At 41.1% G+C, this 20,450-nt stretch overlaps 1 protein-coding gene across 5 annotated transcripts in view; it reads left to right on the forward strand.

The window, feature by feature from the left end:
- Positions 1 to 20,450, forward strand: part of PLCG2 (phospholipase C gamma 2) — a 182,677-nt gene that overhangs the window by 158,975 nt on the left and 3,252 nt on the right. For 3 of the 5 annotated variants that reach the window (XM_077288592.1, XM_077288593.1, XM_077288595.1), the window contains exons 27-33: positions 1,430 to 1,639; positions 2,030 to 2,169; positions 2,273 to 2,387; positions 6,087 to 6,254; positions 7,142 to 7,230; positions 15,858 to 16,024; positions 19,253 to 19,299. In XM_077288592.1, the coding sequence (XP_077144707.1) occupies positions 1,430 to 1,639; positions 2,030 to 2,169; positions 2,273 to 2,387; positions 6,087 to 6,254; positions 7,142 to 7,230; positions 15,858 to 16,024; positions 19,253 to 19,298 (935 nt within the window). In that variant the 3' untranslated portion in view covers position 19,299. The remainder of the gene's footprint in view (positions 1 to 1,429; positions 1,640 to 2,029; positions 2,170 to 2,272; positions 2,388 to 6,086; positions 6,255 to 7,141; positions 7,231 to 15,857; positions 16,025 to 19,252; positions 19,300 to 20,450) is intronic. The other 2 variants (XM_077288594.1, XM_077288596.1) reach the window with 1 other exon arrangement.

Genomic DNA, 20,450 nt, shown 5'->3' on the forward strand with positions numbered 1-20,450 from the left:
GTTCAGAACTTTCTACAGGAGAAGGCATTGCCTAATTTATGACTCGGTGACAGTTTCCCAAGCGTAATAACTTGTTTCTTTCTCGACATAAATATATTCCATTCTCCCGCCTCGAGCAGGTCCAATTAAAATAACTCATTTAATTATGCAATTATTTTAACTGTCTGGTAATGAGTAATCTGGGGGCTGGCAATTATGAAAGTTCACCTAAGCACATGGTGAAGGTTGCAAATATATATTTTCCATCAATGACAGCTAAAGGTGCGGGTGACATTAGTTTGAGGTGCCCCTCAAACTCTAGGAAATGAATATGTAAATTAAGATATTAGCATATTTCTGTGTTACTGTCCAGGCACCGTCGTCAATTACCTTCTATATTTTTAGTGTTTTAGATGCATTATTAGAAAGCTACAAGTATAGCTGCATGGGCATCTTCTGACAAACTCCTCCCTGTTCCATAGGATCTGGGTAGAGAGCATTAAAGGGGCTGATTTTTTTATTAAAGGGGTCAATTAAAAAAAAAAAATCACATCCTAGCGCATCCTGGCCCCCTCTGCGGCAACTGATTGGCAGCAGTCACATGTATGTAACAGAATGTGGATAGTTTGTGCTTCCTGGTTTGGTCATACAGCATGTGACTGCTGCCAATCACTCACCGCAGGAGTGACTAATGCGTCACATCGCCAGCTAATGATTGGCTGCAGTGGTCTCATTATTTTTCAGCATTCTAGTCTATTAAAAAAAAAAGTAATGGAAAATCCCTATAATAAAATAAAATGAGTAAAAGAAATAAAGGTTGCCTCCCACACACTTCAAAAAGTAGGGGCACATGTAATGAAGACATAAGTCTGCATAGCAGCTGTATACCCCAAACGGTAAGATGTTTAAGGCAATGAAAAAGTTGCAAAAGTGTGCATACTCTTTGAATTATCATATGGGACCTTAACTAAATGATAAGGTCATGTTCTTAAAAAAAATAATATTTAGCCACATGTCTGTTATATCTTCCTCTGGGGAGGAAACTGATAATAACCAAGTGTCAGGAATAGAGAGGAGTGGATCAATTGGTGGGAATCCGGCCCACGAATCTGTTGGCATCCCTTGTATGGCATTTGATTTGTCAGGGCTGGTGCAATACCATCGTTGCTCAAGACGCACAGATGTCGTCACGCCAGCCCTGGCTATTCAAAAGCGACGCCGGGGACGACAGAAGGTAAGAGATTTGGGGGCCTCCCGTCTAGCCGCCATGTACCACTGACCCGGACCAGAGTCCCGTGAATCGATCCACTCTAGTCAGTAGTTGTCACCCTAGCTAAGCTGTACATATTGACAAGTGTATGGTATAAATTTTGCATACAGATATGGTTGCAAATTCCTACTTTTATTATCAAGGTCTTATTTTTTTTTATATATATATATGTATTTACAGAGAGACCTGATTTTCGAGAAATACGATCGTTTGTCGAAAATAAAGCAGAAAGTATCTCAAGGCAGAAAGGCAGTGAACTTGTGAGATACAACCGCAAAGCTTTAACCCGGGTCTACCCCAAGGGACCGCGAGTCGACTCCTCCAACTATGACCCTTTGCACCTATGGCAATGCGGAGCCCAAATGGTGGCTCTAAACTACCAGACACCAGGTACCAACTTTTCTCTTTTTTTAAATAAATAACAAGTGAATATTCTGGTTTAAACGCCGCTGTTCTCCTGAATCTGGAGACGTTCTTCTTATGTTCTTGCACTTTTCGGTTCCTGAGATACTGCCCCCTCTTTCTTCCCTGTATACAAATATATTGTTTTAGCCAAGTAGGCGTAGTCCTAGAGAACACACATCCAGACACTTGAAGACCACACCCACTTGGATAATAGATTTATCTACAAGGAAGTGGACACCAAAAACAAAACACGCCAGATTCAGGAGAACTGTACCCGCATCAATTGGAGGAATAAGCTCTTGTCCAAATTAACTTTTCCTGTCCAGCATTATTCCCCCCAGAAATATAATTTCTTGCCTTCTCCTCTATTTCCAGATCGATACATGCAAATAAATAATTCCATGTTCGCCCACAACGGCCGATGTGGGTACATCTTACAACCAGAGTGTATGAGACAAGACGCTTATGACCCAACTGTTTCCAAGAGACGGGCACAAATGGTTTTAACAATTAAGGTAATAGAAAGATTAATTAGGGCATAATGGCTGACCGAATCAAAGTTTGGATGTAACATGAAGCTAAAAAGGAGGATAAATAAGGAGTGGCTCACTCTCTCAGGTCATCGGAGCTCGTCATCTGCCAAAGCCGGGCCGTGGTATTGCCTGTCCATTCGTAGAGGTAGAGATATGTGGAGGAGAATACGACAACAACAAGTTCCGGACCAGCGTAGTCAGTGAGTATGAGACTTTTCTTAAAAGTCTGTACACCTCCTTTACTTCCTAAACTCTAATTTAGGCATCTTTCTAAGCAGTCTTAATTAAAATATATATATATATTTTTTAGTTTAGTTTAGTGATCTGCAAATAAAGATACAAATCCATCAGGACTTCTGCTGATGGGTGTGAAGGCTGTCTTTTCTCTCTCCCTCCCTTCTCTCCAGTATTAGGCCGGCGTCACACTCAGCGTATGTAAATACGTTTTTTACAGCCGTAATACGCAGAAAAGTCCCCAAAATAGTGATCCGTATGTCATCCGTAGGCAGGGTGTGTCAGCGTGTTTTGCGCATGGCATCATCCGTATGTAATCCGTATGGCATCCGTACTGCGATATTTTCTCGCAGGCTTGCAAAACCGACATCTAATGGATTTATGTGCTCAAATGTTCGTAAAAACATATATACAGTATATATATATATATATATATATATATATGTCATTGAGACACATATATATATATATATATATATATATATATATATATATATATATATATATATTCTGTATTTATATTTAATTCAGCGCGAGATATGTGAAAAACCGGTAAATCAATTGCCGGCTTTTCATTTCTCCTTCACAAACCCGACATGATATGAGACATGGTTTACATACAGTAAACCATCTCATATCCCTTTTTTTTTTGCATATTCCACACTACTAATGTTAGTAGTGTGTATGTTCAAAATGTGGGCCCTCTAGCTTGTAAAATAAAGGGTTAAATGGCGGAAAAAATTGGCGTGGGCTCCCGTGCAATTTTCTCCGCCAGAGTGGTAAAGCCAGTGACTGAGGGCAGATATTAATAGCCTAGAGAGGGTCCATGGTTATTGGCCCCCCCCTGGCTTCAAACATCTGCCCCCAGCCACCCCAGAAAAGGCATATCTGGAAGATGCGCCTATTCTGGCACTTGGCCACTCTCTTCCCACTCCCGTGTAGCAGTGGGATATGGGGTAATGAAGGGTTAAAGTCAGTAGAAAAAAGAGAGAAACCGCACCAGCAACCGGTGTACTTCAGGCACCTGGTGAACTTAAATCTGCGTGAACTCTGCCAGTCCTAAGGATTTGGGTGCTTTCAGAAAACATTGCAGTCCAAAGGAAATTGAAAAAATAGAAAGAAGCACTCACCATCTGAAGGATCTCTCAGTCTTTATTGTGGCATAAAAGATTAGCAAGGTCTTACGGGAGAACGGAGGTGTCACGAGACGACGGCCGTTTCGCGCTGTGCGCTTCTACGGGTCTAGACCTGTAGAAGCGCACAGCGCGAAACGGCCGTCGTCTCGTGACACCTCCGTTCTCCCGTAAGACCTTGCTAATCTTTTATGCCACAATAAAGACTGAGAGATCCTTCAGATGGTGAGTGCTTCTTTCTATTTTTTCAATTTCCTTTGAAGGGTTAAAGTCACCTTGCTATTGTAAGGTGACATTGAGCCAGGTTAATAATGGAGAGGCGTCAATTATGACACCTATCCATTATTATTACAAAGTCCTTTAATGAAATAAAGACACAGGTTGTTGTAATATTTTATTATTCTCTTAATCCAGCTGAAGACCCTCGTTCTGTGAAAAAATAGCCTCTCCTGGCTATTAATATCTGCCCTCAGTCACTGGCTTTACCACTCTGGTGGAGAAAATTGCGCGGGAGCCCACGCCAATTATTTCCGCCATTTAACCCTTTTTTTTAGCAGCTACAGTGCCAAAATTTTGCACATACACACTACTAACATTAGTAGTGTGGAATATGCAAAAAAAAAGGGATATGAGATGGTTTACTGTATGTAAACCATGTCTCATATCCTGTCGGGTTTGGGAAGGAGAAATGAAAAGCCGGCAATTGAATTACCGGCTTTTCTCTCTAACACCGATGCGTATTTCTCGCAGGTCACACTGCTGGTCCGTGTGTAATCCGTGTTTTTCTCGCCCCCATAGACTTTCATTGGCGATTTTTTTGTGCAATGCGGTGACAAACGCAGCATGCTGCGATTTTGTACGGCCGTACAAGACCGTATAATACGGATCAGTAAAATACGGCTGATAGGAGCTGGGACATAGGGAATCATTGGGCCGTGTGTTATGCGTATTTTACGGGTGTATTTTCTGCGCTCATATGTCTGGAAAACTCCCCAGTGTGACGTCGGCCTTAGAGATAGCAGTAGGGAGAAAAAAGGAGTTGTACACAGATTTTTACAGAGTAGAGAGTGGGGAAGCATTTACAGTCTCAGTGAGGGCAGAGAAAAAGGCTGCAGAAAACACATGGCGAGGACACAAGTGGAGGATAGAAACTGTGATGACATATGAGCTAATACATAGATCCCATCCGCCTATATTACTGTGAAAGACACTCCCTAAAAATAAAAATCTGAAGCTTGTATTAGGCTACATACTAGGTGGTCTGAAAATGAATAAAATAAGGCAGATTGCACTTTTAAATGCAGTCCCAACTCTCTCCGTCCCTTCTCTCAGTTTTAGAGATAGCATCAGTGAGGGATAGGGAGTCATACACAGATCTCTGCAAAATGGAGAGGGGGGCATCTACATCCTCAGTGAGGGCAGAGAAAACAGGCTACAGATCAGGAGGGAAAACTCATGGAAAGGTTACAAGTGCTGGATATTAGCTGGGCTGGCATATAAGCTAATAGATACACACAGGTGCCATCCAGCCTATATTACTGGGACAAATATAAAAAAGAAGTCAATTTTATTTAAAGATACAAAAAATATATTGTGTAGATAAAATACAACAGCATGACAGAATACATAACAAATTCCAGCATGCGGACAGGAGGAAAAACAACCAGTACACTGAGAGATAGGGCACACTACCGAATCTGACCTGGGTGAGTCTAGTAATATGATGCGATATGCTTGGTATAAGGTAAAGAGTCACAGAGGGAACCCCGCCCTCTCCGTACAATACATATCCATAGATTAATATAGCCAGTGGCCACCACCTAATAAAGACTTACCCATAGTTGGTCACGGTCTGTGTGTTTCCTTTCCGCTACCCCTGACGCGCGTTTCGCACGATGGCTTTCTCAAAGGGGAGGTAACTAATATTTTTTGTATCTTTAAATAAAATTGACTTTTTTATATTTGAGTATCTACATTCCTTTAATTCGCTAGTATCTGATACGTTTCCTTGGGAGTGATGCTCCTCTAGATCTTTTGTGATATTGGGAGAGTTTTTTTAGATCATTTAATATGCTCTCAGCCAGTAATAGATGCTTATTGATTATTGTGTATATCTATATTACTGGGACACTCACTAGGGAGAAAAGTCTTACACTTGTATTAGGCTACAGGTTACATATCTGGGGGTCCGAAAGCGAAGGAAAGAATGAAGATTGCACACTGAAATGCAATGCAATTTTATTAAAAGTAAGGACGAATATAAAATACAAAAAAATCTAAAAAGGTGTTCATATACTCTAGAGCAACAACATGCAATTGGCGAACGATAATATTATACCATATTTTCCAATAAAGTGACGTCATATCGCTAGCATTACCACCGGCAGACATCTGTCACCAATTCTGGAAATGAAGGGGATTGCAGCACTAGTGAAGCGCTGTGTCCACTTTCCTGTACCATTCCTTGCCATGCAGGGAATTACACCGAGCTTCATTTACACCCAGAGATTATTTATGAAATTTAATGTCTAGATGACAATGGCTTAAACCCAGTGTGGACCGCCGTTCAGCAGCAAGCCTTGTTTGAGATCCATGAACCCGACCTGGCGTTCCTGAGGTTTGTGGTGTATGAAGAAGACATGTTCAGTGATCCCAACTTCTTGGCACAGAGTACATTTCCTTTAATAGGACTAAAAACAGGTATGTATATAGGATATATATTATATATACAGTACGTATATATACCATATAACAGTGCTTTCACAGTTATAGTTTAATCAGTTGTTTTTTTACATTTTTTGCCAAGTAAATCTTTATAAGAGTCAAGAGCACAATTTGATTTCATATCCATTTACTTTAAGGGAATCTGTCAGCAGGTTTTGTCGAGTAATCCAAGAGCAGCATGACGTAGAGACAAAGAGCCTGATTCCAGCAATATGTCACTTACTGGGCTGCTGGATGCTTTTTTGATAAAATCTCTGTTTTTCTCTCAGCAAAGCTGGGAACGCGGAGCTGTGTATAACCCCGCCCACACCACTGATTGGCAGTTTGTACAGGAATTTGCCAATCAGTGGTGTGGGCGGGGTTACACATTAGCTGGACTTCCTTGCATGTGTCCTCTTGTGATAATCTCCTGCTGGCAAAACACTGATTGCATTGAAACTACAGCAAAATGCTGAGCAAGTGACATATCTCTGGAATCAGTATCTGTACCCCTACATCATGCTACTCTCAGATTAAATAGCAAAAACCTACTGAGAGATTCCCTTTAAATTATACAACTAGGGCTGGCTGTAAATACGACCACAACTAGCTCCGAATCAACTCAATAAGGCAAAAAAAAAAAAGCACAAAAACAACCTGAGTTTTAGCTTTAGGTGGGTGGGACTGACTTGACTATTTCCAGTCCAAACGAAAACACGGATTAGAAAAAAAAGGCATAAAAGAGATAAATATTTGATACATATCAATAAAAAAAATTATTTTCTAAATTTATTGCAAATTTATTTTGGGGAAGGATTCTTCTGAACAACAGGCTTAAAAAAAAAATTGCACAAATCGTGATTGTAATTGTAATATATTTTCAGGTTACAGATCAGTGCCGCTCAAAAATGGGTATGGTGAAAATATAGAACTGGCCTCCCTTCTTGTCTACTGCAATATAAAAAAAATTTTGGTAAGCTGTCAATTTGTTTTATTTTCCAGGTATCGGAATCAGTGCCATCGTGTCACTTAGTTTCCTTATCCCAGAATTGTCACCTTTTACCATAATTGTTTCCTTATACATTTTATACATTTTTATTGGCTGCACTAAATTGCAATAAGATTTTATTTGGCCGATGGCAATTATGTTTTCTGCATACGGACTGAATGTTGGGGAGATTGGAACCAAGGAAGAGAAGAGAAGCTGCCAACAGGGGCAAATAAATAATTGTGGGCCTGATGTCAGGGGTTCTTGGGAACATACCATCCAAATTATGAAGATTTCTTAGAATAAAGCCAATTTTTTCCCATACAGTACTTTTTTTTTCTTCTTAGGGGCAGCCATAGGGATGGGCCATCTATCATCCTCAATGTCTTTCGAAATATCCTCAATAGGCCGCTTTATTCATTGGGAGGAGGGTTTGAAAATATTTTGATGAATCTACGTCGAACCGTGAATTTTTACGACCGTTACCGAGTCAAACCCTCTGCCAATGTAATCTGAATGCGAAATTAAAACACGAGTGGCGGCCCGATCCATCTGTTCTGTGACTTGAAAACCTCCTCAATAAACGGTTATAATTTAATAGTAGGCCTGCTTTGATAAAAAGCACATCTGCAGACACTTAGATGGGAAATGCGAGATCATAAAGCCCTACAGATGGCTCGGGGAAAAAAAGAAAAAAAAAAAAAAGAAGCAAAACCCCCAACCCAGACATTTCTAGGCTGTGGTAGAAGAAAGCTGTTAAATTCTAAATTACGCTTTTGATTACGTTGTCAATTTAGGAAAATTGGGTAATTTTTAAAGAATATCATTCATGTTTTTTTGTATTCCAATGCTAATAGGAAGCTTTTCTTTTTCTATCAAATCTCTAAATTTATTTCATTACGGCAACCTGTGAGGTGTCTATGGGGAAGATCTGTAGAGTTATCCAAAGTGATGAGTAGACATTTTACTGTAGATGGTAAAAAATTTTTTTCCTCCCAGTAGTTCTATAGGCTTTAAAGATACATTTTTAATTAAATTCATCTTCCAGAATTTTGTAGGCTTTTATTTCTCAGACATACAGTGTTATGTGGTCTGTGAACATTTCTGTGATCTCTAAAACTGAAAAAAAGTATTGAAACATTTATCTGAATTGAATTTGATCGTTATCCATACACTTCTGTGTTCTGTTTTTTTCTTTTATTAAAAATAAACTTGGTTTCAAGAGACCTAGCAATTACGAAATGCGTAAGGCGTGCGTTAAGGGATGGGGAAGTGCGGATGATGGTGCACGCAGAGTGGGTCAGGTGCGACTATGACTGTTGCTGGAGCACAAGAAACACGCCCATCAACGTCACATAGCTTCCTGTCCCACTTTGTAGGGAGAATCGGTACACCACTTCTGAAGCCAGAGCAGTGTGAACAGGTGGTCGGATAGATAGCAGATTATGCTTCCAGCAGGCTTAGCAGCACCACCTAGTCTTCCACATGGTCCAGTCTCATCAGCCTAAAGTCTGGATCCTTTAATCCTCCCATGTTGAGTCCCAGGAGACTAATGATCCCACGCTATGAGATGAGGAGCTCTTTACCACAACATTTTTTGATTGTGTATTCTCAACATGCATGCTCCAACAGGAAGAGGAGGACATGCTGGTTAGCGATGCAAAAAACTTAGAGCAGCCATGGTCACAAGAACATGACGGTGGGGAAAGGCAAATCTGAGATAAGGAGAAGATGATGAGGAGACAGAGACAGAGTTTCCGCTAATTCTTGTTGTTAAGTCAACAAGTCAGGAGGACCAGTGTGCGGTGCGTGGAGGATGAAGTAGTCACCAACCCAACCTGGAAAGCAGGCATGAAGAGAGAGGCCAGCAGCGCTGAGGGGGAGAGATCGAGAGCACCAAAACAGACAGAAAGAGGCAATGGAGTGACCAGCTGGAGAAGGCGGGCAACTCTTCCGCAGAGCACTGACAGTCCCGAATTTCTCCATCAAAGAGTTGGGTGTTCCTCAGTCTGGGACTTTTTTTTAAAAAAGAGAATTCAGAGACAAAGTGGCAATTTGCAACTTGTGCCATGCCAAGAACAGCAGGGGACTGACCACTAAAAATCTACCATCACCAGCATGATCAGGCACATGTCACCTAATAACCCAACTCGGTGGGCAGAACATCTGGATACCCGATTGGTGCCATCGGGTGACACTGTCCCCTGTCCATGACACTGGCACAGATGCTTCCTGCCCTGCACCCATCCTTACACATTCTAACTTACCATCATCAGGGACTTCCAAATCATTATCCCAGCCCAGCATCCAGGTGTCCCTGCCACAGGTCTTGGAATGAAATCGAAAGTTCCCAGCCACCCACCCACAGGGCCAAATGCTAAACGGGCTGCTTGCTGTGGAAATGTCGCCATTTAGGCTGGTAGACACGGAGGATATCCGCAGACTCAGAGTGGCAGCCGTCCCTCGGTACTCGGTCCCCAGTCGCTCATATGTTATCTATGCCTTGGAGGTGTTGTGCTGCCCTGCCGCTAGTGTCTTGTCTGAGCGGGTTTTTAGTGCCGCCGGTGGTGTCAAGACAGACAGGGTTTTCGCCTGTCAGAGAATAAAGACAGGCTCACTCTTATAAAAATGAACAAAACCTGGATTAGCCCACACTTTTCCATACCACCAGATGATAGCAACACATAAAGTATGCAATATTCAATATTTTAATGAGGCCTGCCAGTTGTTGCCTTTCAGGGATGTATGGATGACCCTAATCATATTTTCTATCTAGCTTTGCACTTTATGCAAAGCCTTTAGAGGGGTTACAAGGACACTAAACTTCAGGAGGGCGAATTTCCAACGGATGAGAGATGATCTTAGAGCAATTAACTGGGAAGATATACAGAGACATAAAAATACACAAAGAAAATGGGAGACGTTTATTAGCATCCTTGATAGGACCTGTGCACAGTATAAACCGTATGGGAATAAACATACTAGAAATAGGAGGAAACCAATATAGCTAAATAGAGCTGTAAGGGGCGCAATAAGTGACAAAAAGAAAGCATTTAGAGAATTAAAGGAAGTAGGTAGTGATGAGGCATTAAATAAATACAGAAAATTAAATGAATTCTGTAAAAAGCAAAGCAAAGCAGCAAAGATTGAGACAGAGAGGCTCATTGCCAGAGAGAGTAAAAATAATCCAAAAATATTCTTTAACTATGTAAATAGTAAGAAACTAAAAAAAGATAGTGTTATCCCCCTTAAAAATAGTCTGGGTGAAATGGTGGATGAGGATGAGGAAAAAGCCAATCTGCTAAATGACTTTTTTCATCAGTATTTACTCAAGAAAATTCCATGGCAGACAATGTGATCAGTGATAACAAAAATTCCACATTAAAGGTCACCTGATAACCCAGCAGGAAGTACAGAGGTGTCTAAAAATCACTAAAATTGACAAATCTGCGGGCCCGGATGGGATCCACCCCCGAGTACTGCAGGAATTAAGTACAGTCATTGATAGACCATTAATATTAACTAGATGGTGGCCCGATTCGAACGCATCGGGTATTCTTGAATATGTATGTATATAGCAGCCACATAGTATATAGCACAGGCCACGTAGTATATACGAGCCATGTAGTATATAGCAGACAAATAGTACGTGGCCTGTGCTATATAGTATGTGGCTGCTATATACATACATACATATTGTAGAATACCCAATGCGTTAATACAGGCCACACAATATATAACACAGCCCAAACAGTATATAACACAGCCCACGTACTATATAACACAACCCACGCAGTATATAGCAGCCACGTAGTATATAACACAGGCGACGTAGTATATAACACAGGCCACGCAATATATAGCACAGCCCACACAGTACAAAACACAGGCCACATAGTATGTAACACTGGCCACGTAGTATATAGCAGCCATGTAGTATATAGCACTGCCCACGTAGTATATAGCAGCCATGTAGCATATAGTACTGCCCACGTAGTATATAGCAGCCATGTAGTATATAGTATTGCCCACGTAGTATATAGCAGCCATGTAGTACTGTATATAGTACTGTCCACGTAGTATATAGCAGCCATGTAGTATATAGTACTGCCCACGTAGTATATAGCAGCTATGTAGTATAAAGTACTGCCCACGTAGTATATAGCAGCCATGTAGTATATAGTGCTGCCCACGTAGTATATAGCAGCCATGTAGTATATAGTACTGCCCACGTAGTATATAGCAGCCATGTAGTATATAACGCATCCCACGCAGTATTTAGCAGTGTGGGCACCATATCCCTGTTAAAAAAAAATTAAAATAAAAAATAGTTACATACTCACCCCTTGGGATCCAACGGTGCTCTGGCGATGTGCGGGCGGCTGCCACCATCTTCTGTTCCCAGGATGCATTGCGAAATTACCCAGAAGACTTAGCGGTCTCGCGAGACCGCTAAGTCTTCTGGGTAATTTCGCAATGCATCTCTGGAACCGGAAGCTGGCGGAAGACGCGAGCGCATCGTCGGACTACGGAGGGTGAGTATAGCAGGTTTTTTTTTTAAATTATTATTTTTAACATTAGATTTTTTTACTATTGATGCTGCATTGGCAGCATCAATAGTAAAATGTTGGGGACACACAGGGTTAATAGCAGCGGTAACGGAGTGCGTAACCCACGGCATAACGCCGTCCGTCCCCGCTGGCATTAATCCTGTGTGAGGGGTGACCGGAGGGGAGTATGGAGCGAGCGGGTGCTGGGCACTGCCTGCAGGGGAGTAGGGAGGGACTAATCGGACTGTGCCCGTCGCTGATTGGTCGCGGCAGCCATGACAGGCAGCTGGCGAGACCAATCAGCGACGCGGGATTTCCGTGACGGAAGTTGCCGACAGAAAGACAGAGACAGACAGACAAAAGTACCCCTTACACAATTATATATATATATAAAGACTCCATAATAACAGGGTCTGTACCACAGGACTGGCGTATAGCAAATGTGGTGCCAATATTCAAAAAGGGGACAAAAGCTGAACTAGGAAATTATAGGCCAGTAAGCTTAACCTCTACTGTGGGTAAAATCCTGGAGGGCATTCTAAGGGAGTATCTGACGAGGAATAACCTCATGACCCAGTATCAGCACGGGTTTACTAGGGACCGTTCCTGTCAGACTAATCTGATGTTTCTATGAAGAGGTAAGTTCCAGACTGGACCAAGGGAATGCAGTGGACGTAGTGTATATGGACTTTTTAAAAGCTTTAGCTACGGTGCCACACAAAAGGTTGATACATAAAATGAGAATAATGGGGATAGGGGAAAATATGTGTAAGTGGGTTGAGAGCTGGCTCAGGGATAGGAAACAAAGGGTGGTTATTAATGGAGCACACTCGGACTGGTTCGCGGTTAGCAGTTGGGTACCACAGGGGTCAGTATTGGGCCCTCTTCTTTTTAATATATTTATTAATGACCTTGTAGGGGGCACACAGAGCAGAATTTCAATATTTGCAGATGACACTAAACTCTGCAGGGTAATCAATACAGAAGAGGACAATTTTATATTACAGGAGGATTTATGTAAACTAGAAGCTTGGGCTGATAAATGGCAAATGAGCTTTAATGGGGATAAATGTAATGTCATGCACTTGGGTAGAAGTAATAAGATGTATAACTATGTGCTTAATTCTAAAACTCTGGGCAAAACCGTCAATGAAAAAGACCTGGGAGTATGGGTGGATGACAAACTCACATTTAGTGGCCAGTGTCAGGCAGCTGCTACAAACGCAAATAAAATAATGGGATGCATTAAAAGAGGCATAGATGCTCATGAGGAGAACATAATTTTACCTCTATACAAGTCACTAGTGCGACCACACTTAGAATACTGTGTACAGTTTTGGTCTCCGGTGTATAAGACATACAGTGCCTACAAGTAGTATTCAACCCCCTGCAGATTTAGCAGGTTTAATAAGATGCAAATAAGTTAGAGCCTTCAAACTTCAAACAAGAGCAGGATTTATTAACAGATGCATAAATCTTACAAACCAAAAAGTTTTGTTGCTCAGTTAAATTTTTATAAATTTTAAACATAAAAGTGTGGGTCAATAATTATTCAACCCCTAGGTTTAATATTTTGTGGAATAACCTTTGTTTGCAATTACAGCTAATAATCGTCTTTTATAAGACCTGATCAGGCCGACACAGGTCTCTGGAGTTATCTTGGCCCACTCCTCCATGCAGATCTTCTCCAAGTTATCTAGGTTCTTTGGGTGTCTCATGTGGACTTTAATCTTTAGCTCCTTCCACAAGTTTTCAATTGGGTTAAGGTCAGGAGACTGACTAGGCCACTGCAACACCTTGATTTTTTGCCTCTTGAACCAGGCCTTGGTTTTCTTGGCTGTGTGCTTTGGGTCGTTGTCTTGTTGGAAGATGAAATGACGACCCATCTTAAGATCCTTAATGGAGGATCGGAGGTTCTTGGCCAAAATCTCCAGGTAGGCCGTGCTATCCATCTTCCCATGGATGCGGACCAGATGGCCAGGCCCCTTGGCTGAGAAACAGCCCCACAGCATGATGCTGCCACCACCATGCTTGACTGTAGGGATGGTATTCTTGGGGTCGTATGCAGTGCCATCCAGTCTCCAAACGTCACGTGTGTGGTTGGCACCAAAGATCTCGATCTTGGTCTCATCAGACCAGAGAACCTTGAACCAGTCAGTCTCAGAGTACTCCAAGTGATCATGAGCAAACTGTAGACGAGCCTTGACATGACGCTTTGAAAGTAAAGGTACCTTACGGGCTCGTCTGGAACGGAGACCATTGCGGTGGAGTACGTTACTTATGTTATTGACTGAAACCAATGTCCCCACTGCCATGAGATCTTCCCGGAGCTCCTTCCTTGTTGTTCTTGGGTTAGCCTTGACTCTTCGGACAAGCCTGGCCTCGGCACGGGAGGAAACTTTCAAAGGCTGCCAGGCCGTGGAAGGCTAACAGTAGTTCCATAAGCCTTCCACTTCCGGATGATGCTCCCAACAGTGGAGACAGGTAGGCCCAACTCCTTGGAAAGGGTTTTGTACCCCTTGCCAGCCTTGTGACCCTCCACGATCTTGTCTCTGATGGCCTTGGAATGCTCCTTTGTCTTTCCCATGTTGACCATGTTTGAGTGCTGTTCACAAGTTTGGGGAGGGTCTTAAATAGTCAGAAAAGGCTGGAAAAAGAGATAATTAATCCAAACATGTGAAGCTCATTGTTCTTTGTGCCTGAACTACTTCTTAATACTTTAGGGGAACCAAACAGAAATCTGGTGGGTTGAGGGGTTGAATAATAAATGACCCTCTGAAAAAACTTTTCCCAATTTAAAAAAAAAATAAACAAAGAAATAACATTCTTTTTTGCTGCAGTGCATTTCACACTTCCAGGCTGATCTACAGTCCAAATGTCACAATGCCAAGTTAATTCCAAATGTGTAAACCTGCTAAATCTGCAGGGGGTTGAATACTACTTGTAGGCACTGTAGCTGAACTGGAGCGGGTGCAGAGAAGAGCGACCAAGGTTATTAGAGGACTGGGGGGTCTGCAATACCAAGATAGGTTATTACACTTGGGGCTATTTAGTTTGGAAAAACGAAGGCTAAGGGGTGATCTTATGTTAATGTATAAATATATGAGGGGACAGTACAAAGACCTTTCGGATGATCTTTTTAATCATAGACCTGAGACAGGGACAAGGGGGCATCCTCTACGTCTGGAGGAAAGAAGGTTTAAGCATAATAACAGACGCGGATTCTTTACTGTAAGAGCAGTGAGACTATGGAACTCTCTGCCGTATGATGTTGTAATGAGTGATTCATTACTTAAATTTAAGAGGGGACTGGATGCCTTTCTTGAAAAGTATAATGTTACAGGGTATATATACTAGATTCCTTGTTAGGGTGTTGATCCAGGGAACTAGTCTGATTGCCGTATGTGGAGTCGGGAAGGAATTTTTTTCCCCAATGTGGAGCTTACTCTTTGCCACATGGGTTTTTTTTGCCTTCCTCTGGATCAACATGTTAGTGCATGTTAGATTAGGCTATGGGTTGAACTAGATGGACTTAGTCTTCCTTCAACCTTAAAAACTATGTTACTATGTTTATGACTGTATAAATACATCAACTACACTTTCAAAATATTTTCGTTCAATATGTTGTTATGCATTCAATGACTCATCCATAGAGTTTAACATGGTTATTGTTACATTACGGTGGTATATAAAACATACTGAAAGAGTAGAAAAATAGTTCAGGATTAGATTACTCATCCATACAGTATTACGTGTTTTATTTATCACATTTTTAGTGGAGTAAAAGTGTGACACCATTGTTCTCAGCAGTGGGAGTCAGAGATGCTTCCACAAGTCTTCCCCGTACAGTTTTCCTTCAATCTAGCACTTTTCTCATCCATTTGAGTATTTTCATTTTTCCCCCCGACCTCCTTGTGTTGGACTGTCGGAAAAAAGCTTGACTTTCCCATTGACTCCCATTATACTCGTTACTCGCAACAAGCGTCCAAGCACTAGGAATTGCTCTGTTCGAGCATTTTAGTTCTCGCTCATCTCTAGTAACAATCCATCCTCTCTTTAAAGGGAACGGGAGAAGAGTTGTATTCATCATCCGGTATGATAAGCCACAATGTCGAGCTGCCATTATACGACACACATAAGACAGTAAGGGGGATCCCTGGCAGAGAACCTATGGCAAGGCAATATGGAATGGATGGCAGAGGCACCGCAATCTCAGAACCTGGGAGGAGGTAAGCATGGAGAAAAGATGGAGGCTTTGGGGTCATCTCATTATCATGAGTCATTAGAGACCGAGAAAGTAAGACAATAGGACTATCCCCAAACACTGAATCATGCATGCTGAGACTTGTAGTCTGCCCCAAGACCTAATGCTTTACACTGGTGGTGGCAGCTGATTTTCTATCCTTTTGCACTTGGTACTCAGAAGAGTTGCTTTCTGTCCTCTTGATGTGGTGACTTATTTGGGGTGTGTGATTACTTTGACACTTGGAGGCTTCAATACTCACTTTTTTGGTGGTGGTGACACTTTTGCTGTTACTAGTGTCTGTCCTATACAGGTGGTGGCAATTATTTCTGATATTAGAGACATTGTATAGCTACTTTTTAGATGTATTACACTGGTCAACAGCATTTTTGGTGCCAAAGATATTTCATCGAATTTAGGGTATTTTTGGGGTGCTGATTCTGAATATGTCATCAGTTTTGCCAGATTGGCTCAAGTTTTTGAGATTTTTGGTATCTTATTTATAGCACTTGTTGGTAAATGCGACGCATCATCTCATTAATTTCTTTGGATTAGTACTTGAACTGAGCAGTTCTCAATATAGTTTTGTGTTAATTAGTGTTCTAAAAGTTTGTTCATAGCTTGATTTTTGCACTAACTTTATGTTGTTGTCTGTTTTCCAGTGAAAAGCATGAACTCATCAAGAAGAAGTTGTCTTAACGATCCAGACTCATTCTGTTACATTTGTGGTGAATACACACTGCCAAAACATAGAAGAAACATAACAGACTTCGTAAAAAAAAGTGTATTTTGCCTATTTTGGGGTTATGCTTGGGGACCAAGACAAGTTTTGGGCACCACACATAGTGTGCAAAGCATGTATCGAATTATTACGAAAATGGAGCAAAGGACAAAGAAAAAGCTTCAAATTTGGTGTTCCAATGGTGTGGAGAGAGCCAAAAAATCATCATGATGACTGTTATTTATGGTAAACACAGGTACAGGCACATCTTCACAATGAGGGACAGGCCTTCTTGCAGATTCCATGTTACTCCCATTTTCGTTTCTTATGCTTATTGAATCCTTGCACTTGCACTGCACAGAAATAACAGTCATCATGATGATTTTTTGGCTCTCTCCACACCATTGGAACACCAAATTTGAAGCTTTTTCTTTGTCCTTTGCTCCATTTTCGTAATAATTCGATACATGCTTTGCACACTATGTGTGGTGCCCAAAACTTGTCTTGGTCCCCAAGCATAACCCCAAAATAGGCAAAATACACTTTTTTTACGAAATCTGTTATGTTTCTTCTATGTTTTGGCAGTGTGTATTCACCACAAATGTAACAGAATGAGTCTGGATCGTTAAGACAACTTCTTCTTGATGAGTTCATGCTTTTCACTGGAAAACAGACAACAACATAAAGTTAGTGCAAAAATCAAGCTATGAACAAACTTTTAGAACACTAATTAACACAAAACTATATTGAGAACTGCTCAGTTCAAGTACTAATCCAAAGAAATTAATGAGATGATGCGTCGCATTTACCAACAAGTGCTATAAATAAGATACCAAAAATCTCAAAAACTTGAGCCAATCTGGCAAAACTGATGACATATTCAGAATCAGCACCCCAAAAATACCCCAAATTCATTAAAATATTTTGGACACCAGAAAAATTGTTTTTTTTTGTTGACCTGTGTTATTGAACTAAGCAGCATCGTGGCCCCGATTCATCAATTGCAATTTTTTGTAAAGTCACATTAAGTTAAATTCTTCAAAATGGTGCACATGGCTCATGAATTTTGAGGAAAGCCAAAAATAATCTTTATTTTTTGTGTTTTTAACTTTTTTTTTTTTTCAGGGAATAAAAAGAAAAGATTCATATTTTGAAAATGATCTGCAAAAATGGCACCAAAATTTTTTTGGGTGTATCAAAAAAAAAAAAAAAAATCATTCCATAGACTGAAGCATATTTGAGCAAAATTTTTTCTACTTTTGGAAAAGACGCAATTGATGATTCAAGTAGCCCACACTGGCGAACTAGAAAACAAAACGTTGCAAATGAAAATATGAAAAAATAAAAACAGGAGAACGACACACAAAAAAGGCACAAAAGCAATAAGGAATCTGCCCCACAGTTCTTCCTGCTCTAACTACTTATCTAGTGAACGTTATATAAAAAAATAAAAAAGTCAGTGTATGGAGAAATAAAATTTAAGGACTCCTTCCCACCAAACTTTTTATTGCCTGGACCGGTGTTAATGTATATGTATACGTTCCCCCCCGGTTTCCAGCGCCGCTACAGTCCGGAAATTTCACTGTCATTCCAAATGATGATGCATACACAGTCAAGTCCTGATGATGTTTTGAGGGCCAGACTATAGATCTCCGTATGCGCGACCTCGGGAAATGACTGCCCCTGTGCAAAGTCTCCGGCGGGGAAAGCTGGTCAGTGACCGGATGATGGCGTTGGCTGGGGAAAAGTGAGAGAGGCCTGAAACCTGTAACTTGCCATTTAGCACTTCGAGAAGGTCTTGATATTACAGATGATGGATACTCAACAGGCAGGAAGGGAAAATTTATCTGGCAGTGAAAGCCGTACATACAGCTTTATAAAAAGGGAGAGGAAAAGTGCAGGTCAATTGGGCGAGGAGCCTTTGCAGCAGTAGTTATCTAGCCATGAACCATTTTTTTTATGTCAAACTCTTAGTGTTTCTTAGTGAATTAATAAAAAAGACATTTACTGAACCGAGTTCATTTGATAAAATACAAATTCAGACCCAAATTCTGTACATGAAACCACACCTTTCCTATTAGACCAACCATAACTTTCCCTCCACTGTTTGAAGCATTAGTCTTACTGTATACTCCTATTTGACAAGATCTCAAAAAGGTAAGTCATGGAAAGGATCAATTTTTTTAACCGACCCACTCCATCTATCCACCCTAATTTCTAGATAACATTCATACTACATGGTATATATAAACCCGTTGCCCTACGTAAAAAGTGGACTGTATATAATTTAGAGTTAGCCGAATCCTGAGGATTACTCGATCATGAACAGCACCACTCAACGGATCAGGTCAGGAGGACTTAGAAGACCGAGAGTGAGTGACCATTAAGAGTTTGCAGTTGGTGGTGGTTTTTACAGACAGTAAATGTTGGCTATGAACAGGGAAAAATTTAACTTAATTGATAGAAATATTCCTTATCTCTCTCTTATTCCAGAGCAGGAATTGGAAAGGTCAGTCCTCGAGTTCACCCAGAATTCTAAGGTAAAGAGGAAACAAAAAATGAACTCGAAAAGTTTTCCCCCCTTTTTAAAAAAAAGATGAAACTGAAATTAACACATCAAACTTTCTTAGGGCTCTTGTTGGATGTACTAATACCTAAATAGTCAGATTTGCTACAGGTCCTTCTCAAAAAATTAGCATATAGTGTTAAATTTCATTATTTACCATAATGTAATGATTACAATTAAACTTTCATATACTATAGATTCATTATCCACCAACTGAAATTTGTCAGGTCTTTTATTGTTTTAATACTGATGATTTTGGCCTACAACTCCTGATAACCCAAAAAACCTGTCTCAATAAATTAGCATATTTCACCCGACCAATCAAATAAAAGTGTTTTTTAATACCAAACAAAAAAACCATCAAATAATAATGTTCAGTTATGCACTCAATACTTGGTCGGGAATCCTTTGGCAGAAATGACTGCTTCAATGCGGCGTGGCATGGAGGCAATCAGCCTGTGACACTGCTGAGATGTTATGGAGGCCCAGGATGCTTCAATAGCGGCCTTAAGCTCATCCAGAGTGTTGGGTCTTCCGTCTCTCAACTTTCTCTTCACAATATCCCACAGATTCTCTATGGGGTTCAGGTCAGGAGAGTTGGCAGGCCAATTGAGCACAGTAATACCATGGTCAGTAAACCATTTACCAGTGGTTTTGGCACTGTGAGCAGGTGCCAGGTCGTGCTGAAAAATGAAATCTTCATCTCCATAAAGCATTTCAGCCGATGGAAGCATGAAGTGCTACAAAATCTCAAAATCTCCTGATAGCTAGCTGCATTGACCCTGCCCTTGATGAAACACAGTGGACCAACACCAGCAGCTGACATGGCACCCCACACCATCACTGACTGTGGGTACTTGACAATGGACTTCAGGCATTTTGGCATTTCCTTCTCCCCAGTCTTCCTCCAGACTCTGGCACCTTGATTTCCGAATGACATGCAAAATTTGCTTTCACCAGAAAAAAGTACTTGGGACCACTTAGCAACAGTCCAGTGCTGCTTCTCTGTAGCCCAGGTCAGGCGCTTCTGCCGCTGTTTATGGTTCAAAAGTGGCTTTACCTGGGGAATGCGGCACCTGTAGCCCATTTCCTGCACACGCCTGTGCATGGTGGCTCTGGATGTTT

The sequence above is a fragment of the Ranitomeya variabilis genome, chromosome 2 (assembly GCF_051348905.1).
Source record: "Ranitomeya variabilis isolate aRanVar5 chromosome 2, aRanVar5.hap1, whole genome shotgun sequence".
NCBI lineage: Eukaryota > Metazoa > Chordata > Amphibia > Anura > Dendrobatidae > Ranitomeya > Ranitomeya variabilis.